The sequence below is a fragment of the Alexandromys fortis genome, unplaced genomic scaffold (assembly GCF_014885135.2).
Source record: "Alexandromys fortis isolate MF-2015 unplaced genomic scaffold, M_Fortis_MF-2015_v1.1 scaffold_41, whole genome shotgun sequence".
In the NCBI taxonomy this organism is placed as follows: Eukaryota; Metazoa; Chordata; class Mammalia; order Rodentia; family Cricetidae; genus Alexandromys; species Alexandromys fortis.
This window is the reverse complement of record NW_026067923.1, coordinates 10,083,166-10,101,276: the sequence shown is the minus strand read 5'-3', so window position 1 is coordinate 10,101,276 and position 18,111 is coordinate 10,083,166. Positions and strand designations below refer to the sequence as shown.

Genomic DNA, 18,111 nt, shown 5'->3' with positions numbered 1-18,111 from the left:
AAGTAGGATCAAAACCCAGTGGCATTGTCCTTGGCTTCTCAGCAGCCCTCATTGTCCGCCATATTCAGAGAGTCCGGTTTTATCCCATGCTTTTTCAGTCGCAGTCCAGCTGGCCTTGGTGAGCTCACAATAGATCAGCCCCACTGTCTCCGTGGGTGGGTGCACCCCTCGTGGTCCTGACTTCTTTGCTCATATTTTCCCTCCTTCTGCTCCTCCTTGGGACATTGGGAGCTCAGTCCGGTGCTCCAGTGTGGGTCTCTGTCTCTATCTCCATCCATCTCCAGATGAAGGTTCTATGGTGATATGCAAGATATTCATCAGTATGGCTATAGGATAGGGTCATTTCAGGTTCTCTGTCCTCAGCTGCCCCAGGAACTAACTGGGGACATCGCCCTGGGCACCTGGGAGCACCAAATCTCTTGCCAACCCTAAGATGGCTCCCTTAATTAAGATGTGTGCTTCCCTGCTCCCCTATCCGACCTTCCTTTATCCCAAACATCCCGTTTCCCAAGTTCCCCCCAACCTCCCCTTCTCACTTTTCTCTCCCCATCTCCCCTTACTTCCCTCCCACCCCACCCCCAAGATCCCACTTTTTGCCCGGCAATCTTGTCTACTTCCCATAATCAGGAGGATAGCTATGTTTTTCTTTGGGATCACCTTCTTATTGAAATATAATAACCACACTTTCTAGATTTATTGCTGTGTTAAATATCTGTCTAAAGTGTATCTTATTATTTATATTAAGAAATATTTTGAGTAAACCTTCACATATGTCATATATATATATGACAAATTCACAGTACAGCTCTATCCTGTTCTTCAGAGACAATGCCTATTTTTATCATGCATTTCAATATTTGCATAGACTTCTAATTTTGCTGAAACTGTGTAATGACTCCAGAAGACTCGAAAAGAATTGACTAGTTATTCTGAGAGTTCACTAGCGTGTCTCCCGAGTGAGCCACTTCTGACCCACGCTTGTCTCACACAGGGCGTAAGGCTGTATTGTCGTCTTCACAGTTTGTTTACCCCAGTGGTCAGGTGAGTCTGCTTCTTATGGGGGTCATAAGTGGAATGGTTAAGTTTCATCTTAGAACTTGTATTATTTCAAGTATTTATCTCAAATATGTCTAAATTTTCTGGCACTATATGTTCAGTGTCTTTCCTCTTGGTTATATTTTTAAAACTTACTGTTATTTTATATCATAATCTTAGACTGAAAAAGAAATAATCCATAGTTTATTGATACTTAAGAAATGGTAGTTAAATGACCTAGAAATGATTCAGGAAAGCTATTTATTCTAGGTATTCACAGCTAGAAAGATTTATATTTATAATATATATGTATATTTATACATATATGTTTGAATGAACATTGGATGTACATTTGATATTTACTTTTGATAGAATTTCCCCCAAGACAATATTTTTAGTTGAAAATTAAGAATAATTTTAGACTTACTAAACATATTTTGGAGTTTATTAACTAACTCAATTTCAAAATAATTGTATGGTCCAGTTTTAAACAAATTCATATACTTTTTATACATATTTGGTAATGGCTATAGAATTCAAATACTTGCATGCAGTGTTTTTATGTCACATTATTAATATCAGTTATAAGGGGATGCAGAGATAGAAGATAGATAGATGATAGCTAGCTAGCTAGCTAGATAAACAGACAGATAGACAGATAAATAGATAGACAGATAGATGGATAGATAAATAGATAGATAGAGATTGTTTCCAGAAGTTGCCATGTCTGCATAATGGAATGCCCTCTTACCCCGTGCAAACATTGTGAGCAGGTACTTCAGGAGAACTGGGTGTCTTCTTTCCTGAATCAATGTTGTCTACTTTAGCAGGAGACTTCACAATGTAAAGTTGGGGAAGAGTGAGTGTGGATTTTATAACGTACTGCTGCTCTATTCCCTTGGGATATGGGGAGGTGATTTCATTGCTCCATGCTTTGCTTCGACAGATTATGTAGTAGATACTTCCTGAATCTCTTTCAGGCATGCAGGCTTTGGAGGAAGCCCGTGAATAAGTACAGTGCATATGCCCTGTCTTCTTGGAGAATGTAGAGGCACGAGAAGCTGTTACTCCACTCTCCACACTTTGAGAATAGTTTTAGTAGCCATGATTTAGGGGTAGAAATTTCATTTTCTTAGTCCTCCATTAATTAGATGCCATTTTTCTAGCTAAATCACCACCAAATATCAGAGCAGTAATAATCTTGTTTGCAAAAAAAAAAGTGAAAGAAGAAATGCCTTGTTTTGGTATTGTGATAGATTTTGTCTCATATACACCTTGTTAACTTCCCTTATTTGTAGATACATTGGGTGACTGTAGGCTCATTGGTAGATTTTCCTGCTGTATATTGTTACTGAAAGGAAAGGCTTACCTGCGCTCACGCAGTCCCTTGCTTGATGTTCTTGCTTTATTCTTCCTTTGTAGAGATAAAGATTACCATTTAAGGACCTACAAATCTGTGGTCATGGCTAACAAACTGATAGACTGGTTAATTGCACAGGTAAGAAGGCAAACAGGTGTTGCTATGCTTCCTTCTTTTCCATTTAACTTTGAGTGTGTGAATTGGGAATTTTTTTTTTCTTTCTTTATTTATTTATTAAATATTTCAGTCTCTTCCCCACCTCCGCCTCCCCTTTCCCTCCCCCTCCCCCAATACGTTCCCCCTCCCTCTTCAACCCAAAGAGCAATCAGGGCTCTCCGTCCCGTGGGAAGTCCGAGGAAAACCCTCCTCCATCCAGGTCTCGTAAGGTGAGCATCCAAACTGCCTAGGCTCCCACAAAGCCACTACATGCAGTAGGATCAAAGACCCATTGCCACTGTTCTTGATGTCTTAGTAGTCCTCATTGTCCGCTATGTTCAGTGAGACCGGTTTTAACCCAGGCTTTTTCAGACCCAGGTCAGCTGGCCTTGGTGAGTTCCCGATAGAGCATCTCCATTGTCTCAGTGTGTGGGTGCACCCCTCGCAGTCCTGAGTTCCTTGCTCATGTTCGCTCTCCTTCTGCTCCTGATTTGGACCTTGAGATTTCAGTCCGGTGCTCCAATGTGGGTCTCTGTCTCTGTCTCCTTTCATCGCCTGATGAAGGTTAATATTCAGGAGGATGCCTATATGTTTTTCTTTGGGTTCTCCTTCTTCTTTAGCTTCTCTAAGAACCCGAATTGTAGGCTCAATGTCCTTTATTTATGGCTAGAAACCAAATATGAGTGAGAACATCCCATGTTCCTCTTTTTGGGTCTGGCTTACCTCACTCAGGATAGTGTTTTCTATTTCCATCCATTTGCCTGCAAACTTCAAGAAGTCCAATTGGGAATTTTTAAAGAATTTAGTGATTACATTCAGGTGACACACTGTGATGTCCCCTGCCTACATTCCTACAGCAAGTATAAAGCTGAGTTAAGATTTGAATCTGATTCCTGGGTTCTTGAATAGCCTTTGTGCTGGCTTGCTTTTCAAAATTAAGATGTTCCTATTTTTAACACATGAGCTGAGTTTCATCAAAACACAAACAAAATCCTCCGTGCATAATTTGAGTATCGATGAATAATAACTATGTTCAGACACTAAGTGGTTTTGCATCCTTTTCTACTAATTTGTTTTAAAGTATCTGTGCAGTAGTCCTCTCAAATGATTCTACTTCCCCATGTCGTCTTTGCTGTTAGATCCCAGCTGGGCTTGGATAATAGAAGCTTTCGTGGCTACAAAGAGCAGAGTGTGGTGCTGTTACTATTGCCCAGCTTCGCAAGATCTTGACTCTGACAGTTGGTGCTGAGAAGTATTGTGATTTGCTTATAAGTAGAACAGATTAACATGCCTGTCACAGAAGTTTTTCAAATACAAACGTACTTAGTTTTTTACATTATAGGTCAACTAACAAATGCTTGGCTATATTCTGCTTACCAAAGGCAAGGCACTAAGAAATGCTGATGCTCCCTTGAACCGCACGTGCTGCCTGGGGCAGGGGGTTTGGTTGAGTGTAACCATTGCGCATATTTGAGTCAGTTACATAAGCAGCCTTATTCTTTTGTTCATATAAAAATATCCTTACTTCCTTGTATAAATAGGTAATAAAACTAGATATTTAATCTTAAAATGCCAACATTTTTAAGTATTTAAACTCAGTTATATATATATATATGATTTTTATTGTTTTAGTGTTAATTTCTAAACTTTTCAAGGCCACCTGTTCTTGTATTTCACTGAGCATAAACTTTTACATGAGAAGTTAATGTCTTAGAGTAATCAAATAATGAATTTGATAATACCCTGACTCACATGTCCAGGCTCTCCAGTGTGATAATTTCTTTCTAACACGTTCAAAGCACTGGTCATATGTGCAGCTGGGCGTGTCTTCTGTTCGGGAAGAGAATCCACCTAGAATTCTACTGTTTTAGAATGAATACAAACTCATACAACCCGGTGTATGGGAGAAGACCAAGGAAAATGCATCTGAAGCAAAACCTAATGCCAAATCAGCATTTACATTCTAACCCAGAAAGTCAGCCACCAACTTTACAGGGAGAAACATTTGTATTTTCTAAGGGTAAATATTAAAGAAAAATAGGTTATCTTTCAGAAAGTTCTAAGCAAGCTGAAATAAAGTAACTTTTGTCACTGTCATCTGGCAAAATTAATAAAAGGAAATCTAGAGACAGAAATTGGGGTTCAATCTGAAGGTCAGAAAAGCAAAACACCCAGCTACTGGCTCTTACCTTTACCTCTGTCCGAAATGGCAATCCTGTCTCCAGGAATCTCAGAATGAGAGTGTGTGTGAGAGCTGTCTCCTTCCATTTTATATTCCTCTCTAGTCCTGAGATTAAAGGCATGTGCCATTACCCCCTTGTTTCTATGGCAAACTAGTGTGGCTACTGGGATTAAAGGTGTGTGTCACCACTGCCTGGACTGTAAAGCTGATCAGTGCAGCTGTCTTACTCTCTGATCTTCAGTCAGGCTTTATTTATTCAAATACAAATGAAATATCACTACACTGTGGTGTCTGTTGAAATCTCCCCGAACGTTAGCCCAAGCAATCAGTATCTGATGCCAGCTCTGTTGAAACTGAGTGAGGCGAGCTGGGCATGCCAGTCCGTTTCTAGACTGGAGTGGTCTCAACTGCTTACCTTGTTCTAGGATGGACATCATGTCATCTTACATCGGTCACTGCAGCTTCATAAGTCTGATACGGTGAAATGTATACATTTAAGGCAGACATTCTGAGCTCTCATTGCTGTGCTCCAAAGTAGAGCATCACAGGCTGCCTTGGGAGAGGAAGACGTAGCAAGGGCATGATAAGGGCATAAGCTACAGTGCTTACTCTAGGGGGAAAGAGAGACAAAGTAAGGCTCCATTTCTACCAAGACTCGGATAGACTTATTCTGCACATCTTGTCTGTCCTCACTGGACTTGGACAGCTGTATTGGATCATTAGAGCTGGCTGTAGTACCACAGTCCTTATGCTGTTTTGAGGCATCATTGGATGCTGTAGATGCCTGCAATGACTGATACTGTATTAAAAAATGCAATGACTTTTGTTCTCTTCTGAATACATTCTCAGCTTCCAGATTGATATTTTTATTATAGTGGCTTATGATCAAATGTCTCTAAAGCATCATATGATTTGCTTATGGGTCATGTGCAGGCACCATTTGCATTTTTAATTAAACAACTCCTTGTTTCATCCCACCCAAACAAGTGTTTTGCACCTTTCTCCAATGCCTTCCAGGTATGAGTAGACCCAAAAGGAGTTTTAAAGGTATAGGTTCACTACAGTATGTCAGATTACATTTACACACTTTTTGATGATTTATTAGTTTGGGAATATAACATTTAAATAATCAAAACAGCTAAAGCTTTCAGCATAAGCTTAACACTTTAGCTACTGAAATAAAACATCAGGACAAGTTCAGGATAATTCTTGCCATCAAGAAGGTGTCGGTCAGTTGAGCTCATCTTAGATCATCTGTAAAATTCCCAGCATCATCTTCCATAGAAGCCCTTATCGGTCCTCCAGCCAGGCTCAGAATCTTTTTTTTTTCTATGCATCTAGTTCCCTGAGAGGTTCAGGCCAATTAAAACTCTTAACTAAATTGTGTAAGGATATTTAAGTATATAAATGCCGAAATCCTTCATAAGATTCAAATTGTTGGAAGGCAGTAAAATATTGTTCCTTTGAGAGTATTAACATGTGATGTCTTGGACTTGGTATGATATTTAGAAATGAATAAATATGAATTTTCAAACGAATGCATAAAACTTTTAAATACATGAATTGTTGAAGATACAATGCCTGTTTGCAGGTACATATTCAGTTTGCTTTGGTGGATAGCAGGGATACAGTTGTTGCAGCCAGAGGTACAAGTTTCTCTTGGTGTTCTGTAGACAGGTAAAAGACGTTGTGTGTATCAGCATTACACCAGTGAAGGTGAGGTGGAATGAGTTCAGGCAATTGTAGGAAACCTGTCTAACTAAGGAAAGGGGGTAGGTTCAAAACTTTGGAAAGTGAAGCTGTAGATGAATAAAACTAAGACTGAGAGATCTTGAAAGCCCAACAAAATGTTTATGCTTTGATTATTAAAGTTTTTATTATTAAAAAATCTCTCTGTAAACCTTTAGAACATGAAATGCCTGTGTAGAACAGCTGAATTCTGCAGCAGCTTATGTTAGAATGGCTCCAGAAAAAATATATCAATCTAGACAAGGGATAAAGAAACACCAGAGTAGAGTGTTGATAACAGAAATAAAATAGAAATGAGAGCCAGTTTGATAGAGTACCCAAGCGCAAAGCAAAGGACTAGGGACAATTATGTAATGTGTGGGATTGTTCCTTAAACTGTAAATCAGGTCCTTAAAACCTCCTGTTCCCTATTAACATGTCCGGTGATTTATTTTTTCATTACCAGGGTGATTGCCATACCAGGGAAGAGGCAATGATATTTGCTGTCGGACTCTGTGACAATGGATTTATGCACCATGGTAGGGACTTGTACCCTGCAAATTCACAGATGGGTTTTATTGTTTTGGGTCTTCTTGGAACATTGGAAGTATCTCAGTGCTCCACTAAGGTCAAGGCAACATGTCTGGGTCTTGTCATTGGTCCCTGATGAGGTACCACATTTGCAATTGAATTTGTTAATGGCGGCATTTCTATGGCAAATGACTGTTATCTACCAGTTTTTCTTGATTGTGTTGACTCTGGAAGAGCTATGCCAAGATGTCAAAGTTTTATTTCCTTTTTAAAAATCTTATATCTCTTTGAATTCATTTTATAATAAATAAATTATCTTGTCTGAATATATTGGAATGATTAGATAAGAAAATGTATAGCTAATGTTTTTGTTCATAGAAAAAAAATACTCAAAATCATCTTACAGAACTATATTTCTAGCAATAAGTGAGATCTTTTTTTGTCTACTAAAAATTCTCTTTCTTGCTTGATAATTTCAAACAGATCACTACGCATTAGTGTTTTATTTTAATTTCTCCATCTATCAAAGTAATGAGAGTTTTTCCCTCTGTGCTATCTTACATAATCCAGGCACCCAAACAATCTGTGTTTGATTACTAATGCAATGTGCTTCTCAGTTTATGTTTGATTATAGCATTCACATCCATTTATCAACTATGTTCAGAAGGTTATCAACACTTGTATGAAAACAGTATTGAGTACCAGTTACAGTCATTTTGGGAGCATCCTTTCTCATCATGTGCTTCTTGGAGAATTCTGTCCCATGACCTTTTGGCTAGATCACCGTGAATGCTAAGATAGAGAAATATCGGTCCCTGGAGAGCAAACTATTGATGGAAGAAATTAAAATAGTTTAAGAAATTAAAACTATCAAATCAGACTGATACCCCTAAATTATTTTTCTCTTTAATCAAGAGCAATAGCAGGCAATAATTTGATGTAAGCATTTTTTTTTTTTTTTTGTGAAATACTAAGTGATAGCAAGAGTTAAGGTGGCAAAGCCTCCTGCCTGGATTTCTTGGACAGGCTGTTGGTGGAAATAGCGTGTGATCTTCGGGAAAGCAATTAGATCATGGAGGCAAAACTTAACTCAGTCTAAAGCGTTTTTCCTTTCTGTTGTTCACTGTGGCTGTGTTAATTTTTATGATGTGGGAGATGGCTTCATTTGTTACCATGGTACCAGGTGCTCTTCCATTCAGACATCATCCATACACCCACATTGTTTTCTGGAACTCTGTAAAAACAAAGCAATAGAATAGGTGCCTCTTTGGATTGTTTGCATGTGCCAACCTGATTACATGCGGTCCTTCAGTTTTAGTGAGGGTGCTACAAAGATTCTTCCACCTCATTCTGCAGATGAGAAAACTAAAATGCAGAGAGTTTAGGTAACTTTCTAATTTTCACACTCAGAATTGGCCCCAGACCTGGACTGATTCATCACAAAGCTAAGTGCCCTGGGACCACAGCCTTCCTGTTACTGTGAGTCACCTTGTCCCAACAAGTACACTACAAGGTACTTATGACAAAGAATGAGGAACACAGGTTTCTCTTTTAAAGCATTTCTAGTGGCTGTCAAGATCTTATTAAATATACATTCTTATTATCTGTATCTATCTGTAGTATAAACAAGGCTAGCAAAACATAGATCAACATTCCTAGAAACTGTGGGGAACTATTAACATTTATATAAAGAGAAAAAAATGACCTTAAAATAAGGTTATTTGAGAATTTTGTTTTGAAACAGAGAAGAGCTAGCAAGTTATGGAAACTAAAATCACATTTTACCCAGAAGCCATATTTCTAGTTTGAAGTTTTGGACCAACTGTGACCCCTCAGTGGGAATTGCTCACACATACAGAGATACTATGCAGCCCGCTTGAAGTTTCCCGTGAAGGTGCACGACATGAAAAACTTGTTTACGATGTTTTCTGAAAGTGGAAAATGCGCATAAGTTTTTAGGTTTAGATTGCATAGGGTTTAGGAGTTATTGTAATTTCTTTCTAAAATTTAGATTTTCTGTTTAGAAAATGGAAGACTAAGAAATGCAAGAGTGGAATAATGCACTTACTTTAAAATGCTAAGTCCTGTAGGTAACAGTAATGTACAGGGAAGGGTAGGCTACCAAAGGAACCTGCGGGGTATCTGTGCAGTACTGTGCCCTGGGAGTCTAAAGCCGAGTGCATCACTGGCAGGCATTCCCCGAGGGTGTGCTGGGTGGAAAGCCAGCTCGAGACCCCACTTCACTGAGATTATCTGACTCTCTCCATTTCTTACAGTCCTTGAGAAAAGCGAATTCAAAGATGAGCCTCTACTTTTCCGCTTCTTTGCCGACGAGGAAATGGAAGGATCAAATATGAAACACAGGCTGATGAAACATGACTTGAAAGTTGTGGAGAACGTCATCGCGAAGTCACTGTTGGTAAGCCGCTGTGCCTTGAGTCGCCTTCGGGTGTGGCCGTTAGCAGGCGAGCACACTGAGGCTTCCACTCTAGTTCATTGTAAAAGGTCTCCTTGTTCTTTATCAATAATGTTAGTGTCTTAAATTTCAGATTAAATCCAATGAAGGCAGCTATGGCTTTGGACTGGAAGACAAAAATAAAGTTCCAATCATAAAGTCAGTGGAAAAGGGGTCTAATGCTGAGGTAATGTAAATTAGCATGCTTGTTAGCAGGTTGCCTTCATGCAGTACAGTGTCAAACTGAAATCAAACTTTGTGTGTTTATTGAAGGTTGTGTCTCTGAATGTTCATGTGCTTGTGTTCTGTCAAATAGTGGTGGACTGTAGCAGCTGAGACTGTGTCTCAGTGATGAGGGCGTGGGGAGGTGGTAACGTTCCAGAGATCTACAGCTCCCAATTGCTGAGTCCCCAAGTGGCATGCTCTGTGACCTCAGGATTTTCCCAATCGTGAAATCCACCCTGGAACTCTGTGGGGGCTACATAGGGTGGGAGAGCTTTGCTATGTATATCCAATAGTCATTCTGATCAACCAAGGGTGGTGTCTGCTATCTTCCTCTTCCTCCGTCTTTTCTGTGAATCTAATTTCCATCAGTAAAGCAAACACTTTGACTCTCTCATTGGAGTAATGCTAACGGGTGCTATCTCACACCACTAGGTTTTTTTAAACAGTGGCATATTCTTATCCTTGACATCTTCAATGAGAAATAGTCACTTAATAATGGTTATATATTAGGTGTCATTCTAGATTCTGGGAGCATAGACATATAGAAAGCAGACCAAATTCCCTGTTCTGAGCTGGAATGACAGTTTTTCTTTACAAGATAAGGACCTGAGTTTGAGAACCAAAACTCATATTAAAATAAAATAATTGTGTACTGTATGCACTTGTAATCCTATGTTTGGGAGGTGGAGGCAGGTGTCACAGTTCAGCTGCCCTAGGCTGCGTGGGGAATACCAGGCCGATGAGAGACCTGTCTCAAGAAACAAGGTGACAAGGTGAATACCACTTAAGGATCAACAACCTTGTTTGCCCTCTGACTGCCTCATGCAAGCACACACATGTACACACATATGAACTTTCTCCTCCCTTCCTCCCTCCTATCCCCTGCATCACTTTCTCCTTTCATCTCTGTCCTCATGGAGCTTACTTTCCATTGCTGTACCACAGGGATTCTGGATTCAAGACTCTACCCTGCTGCCTAGCTTGTAAGATAAATAACCCCTAAGCAAGCACCTCAGGATTTGGGTCTTTAATAAAAATGTGAGAACTGCAGAAGTAGACCATATATAATTTTAAATCTCTTTACTGAAGTCAGTGGTACTCTGTATATGCTAATACTAAAGGCCTTTTATTTCACCATTAAACAAAAATGTGCAAGATAAAGCTTTCTATCCAGTACTCCAAGTGAAAGTATATTACCTTGGTCCATTTGTACTCTGTTAGTGTGCTGGAACACCAAGTGACCATGGTTAGCAGTTCTATAGGAGATGGTACTTTTCCCAGGCTTTTTAGACGCTGCTCTTAGTGCACAGCTTCATCTTACTCTGTCGTAGCTGCAGTCCAAAACAGCAGGGAATTTATGTGCAGTCCTGCTGGTTAAGAACATCTGGGCCAACTGCAGGGATGATGTCATCCTTGTCCTTTTTCGGCATATTGCATTAGGGTTATCTCTGCCGTTGGATTCCAGGCCACTCCTTTCATTCCCCTGTAGTAGGCACAGTCATGCTGATGTAGGCTGGAGAGACTAGTGGTTGTGGTCAATATAATCATATATTCACGGGCTGAAAATTTCTGAGTTCCATAAATTTCTGAATAAAGTAAATAAATATATATTTATGTACAATATTTATATTTAAATACATATACTTATGTATAAAACATATGTAAAAGTAAATTAACCTGGAGTTTGTATGTTAAAGAACAATATTTTTCTTTTTTTAATAAAGTGTCTTACTTCAACACCAAGAATGAGTCGCAGATGGGTAGAGTATATATAGGGCTAGGGGAAGACTGATTTCAGCAAAGCTGCTTGATCCCATTCAAAATGATGCCACAGATTATTATAACTGTTACTTCATTCATAGTTCTGTTATATAAAGTTGAATAAATGTTATTGTATATGTGTGTTCGCATGTCTAAATCAGTACATGCTAGCCTTCCCCTTGGTGTAGTTTGTGAAAACCTAAAATATTTATTAAATTATCATCCTAATTCTTCTCCCTTAGATGGCCGGCATGGAAGTTGGGAAGAAGATCTTTGCTATTAATGGTGACCTGGTTTTCCTGAGACCTTTCTCTGAAGTCGATTGCTTTCTGAAATCATGCTTAAACAGCAAAAAGCCTCTGCGAGTCCTCGTGAGCACAAAGCCAAGGGAGTAAGTGATACAGTGATACATGGATGAATAAAATAGGAACGATACTGACCAGGTAGTGATTTATCATCCGGATCCCCCATCGTAGAACATTCAGGAATGCAGCAAAATGAATGCAGGTCTTTAGAGGCTAGAGGAAGCTGCGTCGTCTATTGTAATAGGTGCTCACTCCTGAATTGCCTGGTGTTGGGAGCAATGATGTTTTTCTTTTCCTGTCCAAGTGTGGTTGTTTTGGGTTATGTTGAGTTTGACTGAGTAAAAATTAATCTAATAGAACACCTGAAGGTCAGGAATAAGGAGCTACATGCTTGGTTGTAGTAAATGTTGTGATTAGACACAGTCTATAATATACTGCTCATATTCATAAAGTCAAATCTAGAAGGTACACCAACCTTAGTAAGACACCCTTTCTTTTAAAACAAAACTGACCCAAAGCTCTGTTGATCTCTTTGTCATCTATCTATGTAAGTAGAAAAGTACCAATGTCTGTGTCCATCTTTCATTTCTATGACGGAATAGCTGAGGTAACTTAAAGGGTAGAGGATTATTCTGACTCACGGTGGCTGGAGTTTCAGCCCGTCATGACAAGATGGCATGGTGTTGTGAAACTGTTCACTCGGTGAGGCTCTGAAAGCAGAGACACTGCGTAGGAATGGCCCCTTGACAAGATAGACCCTGCCAAGGCACCCTTCCAGGGACCCACTTCCTCCCACGGGGCACACTTCTAATAGCTCAGCATCTGTGAACTCACCCATGGGTCAGCCAAGAGATGAAACCAGTGCCCTCATATTCCAGTCATCTCTAGAGAATGCTGCCATCTTAAGACCGCCCTCAACGCATGAGTCTTTTGGAAACAACCTCATATCTGAAACATCACAATATATTTATCGTGAACAATTCAAAGTATAGATATCTCTAGAGGAAAACATTTTCTTCATATCTTACCACACATAAATATCCGCTACTGTTTTGAAATCAATTGCTGTGTATTCCAAGTACTGATGCATGTTACAGTTGTACACATATAGACTAGTACTGTGCTGTACCCATAACTTCTTTAGTTAAAACGTTTGATGTATGTGTAGTTCATTGACTTTTCTTCTAGAATTTGTTTCTGTTCATGATCTCAGATTAGTCATGAACTGTTGCGTTAGCTGGGTGAGATAACATGTATGTAGAGTGTTTAAAAGAACATGTGAATGAGCTATGTCAGAATTGCTAATTAAAAGTTGTCATCAGTAGAGCTGGGTGGTGGTGGCCCATGCCTTTAATCCCAGCTCTCAGGAGGCAGAGGTAGGTGGATCTCTGTGGATCTACAAGAGCTATTTCTAGGACAGTCTCCAAAGCTACAGAGAAACCTTGTCTGAAAAAAACAAAAAAAAAAACAAAAATCAAAACAAAAAAATTGTATCAGTAGTAACCAGCAACTTCATTAATTTTAAGATGAAGTCTTATTGATTTTAATACTATTTATTTATTTGATTTTGTATTTTTGAGACAGATTTTCTCTGTAGCTTTGGAACCTGATCTGGAAGTTGTTCTGTAGATCAGGTTGGCCTTGAACTCATAGAAATCCACTTATCTCTGCCTCCCAAGGGCTGGGATTGAAGGCATGTGTCACCACTGCCAGGCTAAAATATTTTTTAATATGTAAAATATTACCCAGTACACATACATTCAGAAATAACTAGGCATATCATGTATACACTTTTCATGAGTCTTCAGTTCAGTGTAATGGGCTGGAGTCTCCCCAGTCTGTCTCTTTGTGACAACACTAAGTCATTAAAGGACATGGATGGTTTAGCTCATAATGTAATGTACCCAGTGGCCTGAAGAACAAGTGTAACATGTTAATACAGTTTACACAGAAAACCCTGGACTAGAGGGCAGCGAAGAACCACAGCAGTGTCTCCTTTCTACATAAAATTACAGTTGACTTTTCCCTCTTTATCTAGCCCTGCCTAGGGTAAGGCTGTCTTAGCAGCCTATCACCTGACACACTTAGGGTGTTTAAAAGGAATAAAACATCTTAGGAAGGAATACAGGGGTATTCAGAACAATTATTAGTGAATATAGGATATGCCCTATGACCACTTGGTTTACCCCTACACTAACTTATTGCTTACATAGACATCTCAACAATTGGAAGAGCACAGAGCCAATGACATTGGAAATAAACAGATGGGAGCAAATCCTGAGCCATCAGAGTTTTGGTCCTGTGTCTTCCAGCCCTTCCACAAGTGCTGCTGTGCAGTATCTCGAACCTGAGGTTCAAGCCTGCCTTGCAGCTTTACCCTGTTACCTATTTCCATGTCCTCCTTGCTGCGATGGCACAAGGTTCCTCTGCCGTAGAGCTGTTAAGACACTGAGTCCTGGTTTGTCTAGGCTAGGTGAAGTGTTTAATGCTTACTACTGGTGTCAGCATTGCATCAAGAGAATATTTTGTATTGTATTCAAAAATAGCTTTAAAAGGCAGCATACATGCAAAGATCAGGTGGCTTAGCATGTAAAGGCACTTGCTGCCAAACCTGGTGGCCTAAGCTCGATCCTCAGAAGCCACATGGTAGATGGAAAGAACTGACTCTTGAAAGTCATACTTTGACCTCCAGACACACGCAGGCACACATGCCTATGTGCACACATACACATACACAGAGAATAACTACGTGAACACAGTTTAAAAAGATTGCATGCTCATGTTTTCTTTCAATGTATTTGAAATGTTAAATTTTGCCCTAATAGTCTCCCTATATTGAGTCCTATAGACTACTCACATATACTAAAGAGAGAAACGATCTTTTCTATTTTAGAGACAATATAGCCACAACAACCACACAAAGTTATGTACTATAAGAACGGGAAGAAAGTATGGAACACAGCACATTGCTATATTTGACAAAGCATAAATAAGCGAGAGGGGCATTTGATGTGGGAAATCTTGGAAGTCATGCTATTAATTGGCATGTATATGTTCTTTAGACAGCTACACTGGTTTCCATTGAGGAGAATGTCTTATAAAGTAAAATTCTCATGACTCCATAGTTGAGGAGATGCTTTGCCCACTGAGGTCTGTGTCCTGGCATCCCAATCCAGTCTACTTGTTAAAAGCTGGTAGATACTCAGCCCCGACTGCGAGGAGCAGGCCTGTGCCCAGAGATGCTGCAGTTAGCCTTGACAAGCCATAGCAGTTACAGTCATCTGCTTATAGCTGACACCACAAAGGTACTTCCATCTTAATGTTTCCGTTTGAAAATGAACATCTCAACCACATAGATTGCTGGTTTTCCCTTCATTCTAAATTTCTGATCTGTAGAGAGCTGGAAGCTATTTGAAAGCTTTGACATATTCAAAGTGCTTATGATGATCTATTTATTATGTGTTCACGGACATGTCCCTGCCTGATGAGGCTGAGCTCATCATTTTTCGTGTCCCTCTGTGACAAATCGCTGACATGAGCAGCTGAAGGTAGGAAGGCTTTGTTTCAGCTCATGGTTTCCAAGGATTCCGGTCACCATTCTTGGCTCCATGTGCTAGGCCAGAACACGATGGTGGTGTGCGGGGAGCAAAGAAATTTCTCCACCTCATGGGACACTGGACACAGAGAGATGGAAAGGCAGGAAATAGTCAGGAGACGATACAGCACCCATCAACACATCTCTATGGTCCTGGTCTTCCTTTTAGGCCCCATCTTCTACTTCCTTCACCTCCAGTAATTCAGAATAGTATGAGTCCATCAGGGTACCCACCATCAGTTTGGCCAGATCTCTCAGATCCACTCTCTTCTTCCTCAAAGCCCCATCATCTGTCAAGTTCCCAGGACAGGAGTCTGTTGAGGACTCTTCTCATTCAACCATAACCAAGGCATTCCCAACCGTTTGCGGTTTCTTCTGATTCCCTTGACATTTTCCTCCATAAACTAGCTGGAGGACAGCAGTGACAGGTTTTTCTCCTGCATGAATTTTCTGCTCTAACGGGACAGGTAACTTGTCAGAGAGTAAAGTAGTTCCAGCTACCTTTACTGCGGTACAGGCAGATCACCTGCAATGCTTACCAGAGCGAGTAATTAGTTCTCACTTATATAAAGAGGAATGGGAGGTGGCGTGAGGTAGGGCTATTTTCAAGCTCTCCAATCCATTCATTTTGTCTTAAACAGCAGTGGCTTTCCCCTGCCTCAGGCCTCGGAGGCAATCTGAGAGAGGCATCATTGATTCAGGCCCAGAGAGTTTGAGGCCTCAGGAAGAGCTGTATGGAAGCTTTGGTTGGGTTACTCATAGTTTCTTAAATTGGTATTTTGTAATTTAAGTTGTATCCTGTTTTGAAGGGAAAAGACAAAAATAGGAGCAGTAAATACAACAGGATTTTCTTTTGACTCCAGCTGTGTTTTACACTTGATAACATCAGGGAATTTCTCTGAAAGGCTTTGCAGTAGCTAATTTCACATACTTATTTTCTACCAGAAATAGAACATTCCTCTTGTATAATTTTATTAATTATTATAATAGGCAATGTAGTTTTCCCATTGGAAAAACATGATCTCCAAAGATCATGCTTTTATTAGAGTTTAATCATGTTTAGTTAGAGGAATTCCGGATCTTTTTTTTCCTAAAATGAATTTCATGGTGTTGTGTACAGATTTTGTTTAAAAGGTACAATAATCTTGAAGAGCAGAAGTCAACTTCACATATGATTAATCTAGTATCCTGGATTATTGGGAGGTGATGACATGTAAAACTTGACTTCTAATCGATGAGGGATGGCCCAGCCCTCCGTGAGTTCTGCCAGCCCTGGGCAGGAGGGTCTGGCTTGCACAAGGAAGCCAGCAGAGTAGAGGCAGGCAGGAAGCCTATCATGGAATTGCTCTGTGTTCTCTGCTTCGGTTCCTGCCTCAGCCTTTGCCATGGCTTCCCTTGGTGACTGACAGGGACCTGTAAGATGAAATAAATGCCCCCTCTGACTTGCTTTTGGTCTTGTTTGTATTCCAGCCACAGAAACTAGGCAGGATAGAAGCGCTCGCCGCTTTAATCCCCACCTACATACTACAATATCAGTTTCTGACAGTCATAACTCCAACAGTTTCTGTGGCACTTTTGGTAACAGAATTTAAGGAGATTGTCCAACTCAAGTCTACCCAGTTACCAAGTACAGAATAAGGACTCAGGGCTAGTCTAGCTAGTTTAGCTGTTTCCATTATCTGTTGTTTTCCTTTTTATTTTTTCCTTTTTTTTTTTTCTCTGTAGCTTTGGAACCTGTCCTGGAACTCGCTCTTGTAGACCAGGCTGGCTTCGAACTCACAGAGATCTGCCTGCCTCTGCCTACCAAGTGCTGGGATTAAAGGCGTGCGCCACCACTGCTGTGGATACATGGATGCATCTGTATAAGACTTTGTGCCTCCATGCTGTGTACACCTTATGTCGGGGAAAGGACAGTGCCCTCTCCAAGGGATCCTCGCTCAGTGGCATTCTCCAGTTTTCCAGTTCCCTTGGGCTTGACCCCAGTAGCGGTCTCCCTTCTCAGGCCCCTGAAATAGGAGACTCTAGCTGGGAAACAATAATAGATGAACAGTGGGTGGTTCAGTTAGAACCTGAGGGGAAGCATGAATACTGTCGAGCAAGGATCAGCCTGAGCAATATAGAGACTTGGATTCCTCTTCTGTTTTCCTCTCTGTACCTCCCCCAGCGTAGACATTTCGGGGGGGGGCGCTTCCTCAGAAGTCTCCATCACCAAATCTTATACAAGTAGATGAATAAGATTCAGGAATATCCAGAAGAGATTTAATGCCCAAGGAGTTAAAAAGTCCAGTATGGGAGAGGTTAAAGCACCACTGGTGCTCCCTGGTGAGGAAGTCCCTGCAGTTGGAGCTGATGTAGCTGGAGCACCCCACTACCACCTATTGTTCTTTACATCCTGTTTGGGGGGCCTTGAGCTGGCTCATCTGGAGCCTACCCCCACCATTGCATTTACATCCTGTGAGAGCCCTGAGCTGGCTCAGCCGGAGTGGCCACTACTAGTGCTCTCTTCTAGGGGCAGGTTCTAGGGTCAGACTCTCCCAAGGTTAAATTCTATTCCTTCCTTCCTTCCTTCCTTCCTTCCTTCCTTCCTTCCTTCCTTCCTTCCTTCCTTCCTTTCTTTCTTTTTTTTTTTTTTTTTCTTTTTTTTTTTCTTTCCTTCCTTCCTTCCTTCCTTCCTTCCTTCCTTCCTTCCTTCTTTCTTTCTTTCTTTCTTTCTTTCTTTCTTTCTTTCTTTCTTTCTTTCTTTCTTTCTTAAACAATTTTTTCTCATTTTACCTACTA

At 40.4% G+C, this 18,111-nt stretch overlaps 1 protein-coding gene across 1 annotated transcript in view; it reads left to right on the top strand.

Moving 5' to 3' along the window:
- Positions 1-18,111, top strand: part of Prex2 (phosphatidylinositol-3,4,5-trisphosphate dependent Rac exchange factor 2) — a 268,825-nt gene that overhangs the window by 118,160 nt on the left and 132,554 nt on the right. The window contains exons 13-18 of the mRNA XM_050142087.1: positions 992-1,041; positions 2,458-2,533; positions 6,928-7,000; positions 9,269-9,411; positions 9,542-9,634; positions 11,676-11,824. Coding sequence (XP_049998044.1) covers positions 992-1,041; positions 2,458-2,533; positions 6,928-7,000; positions 9,269-9,411; positions 9,542-9,634; positions 11,676-11,824 — 584 coding nt within the window. The remainder of the gene's footprint in view (positions 1-991; positions 1,042-2,457; positions 2,534-6,927; positions 7,001-9,268; positions 9,412-9,541; positions 9,635-11,675; positions 11,825-18,111) is intronic.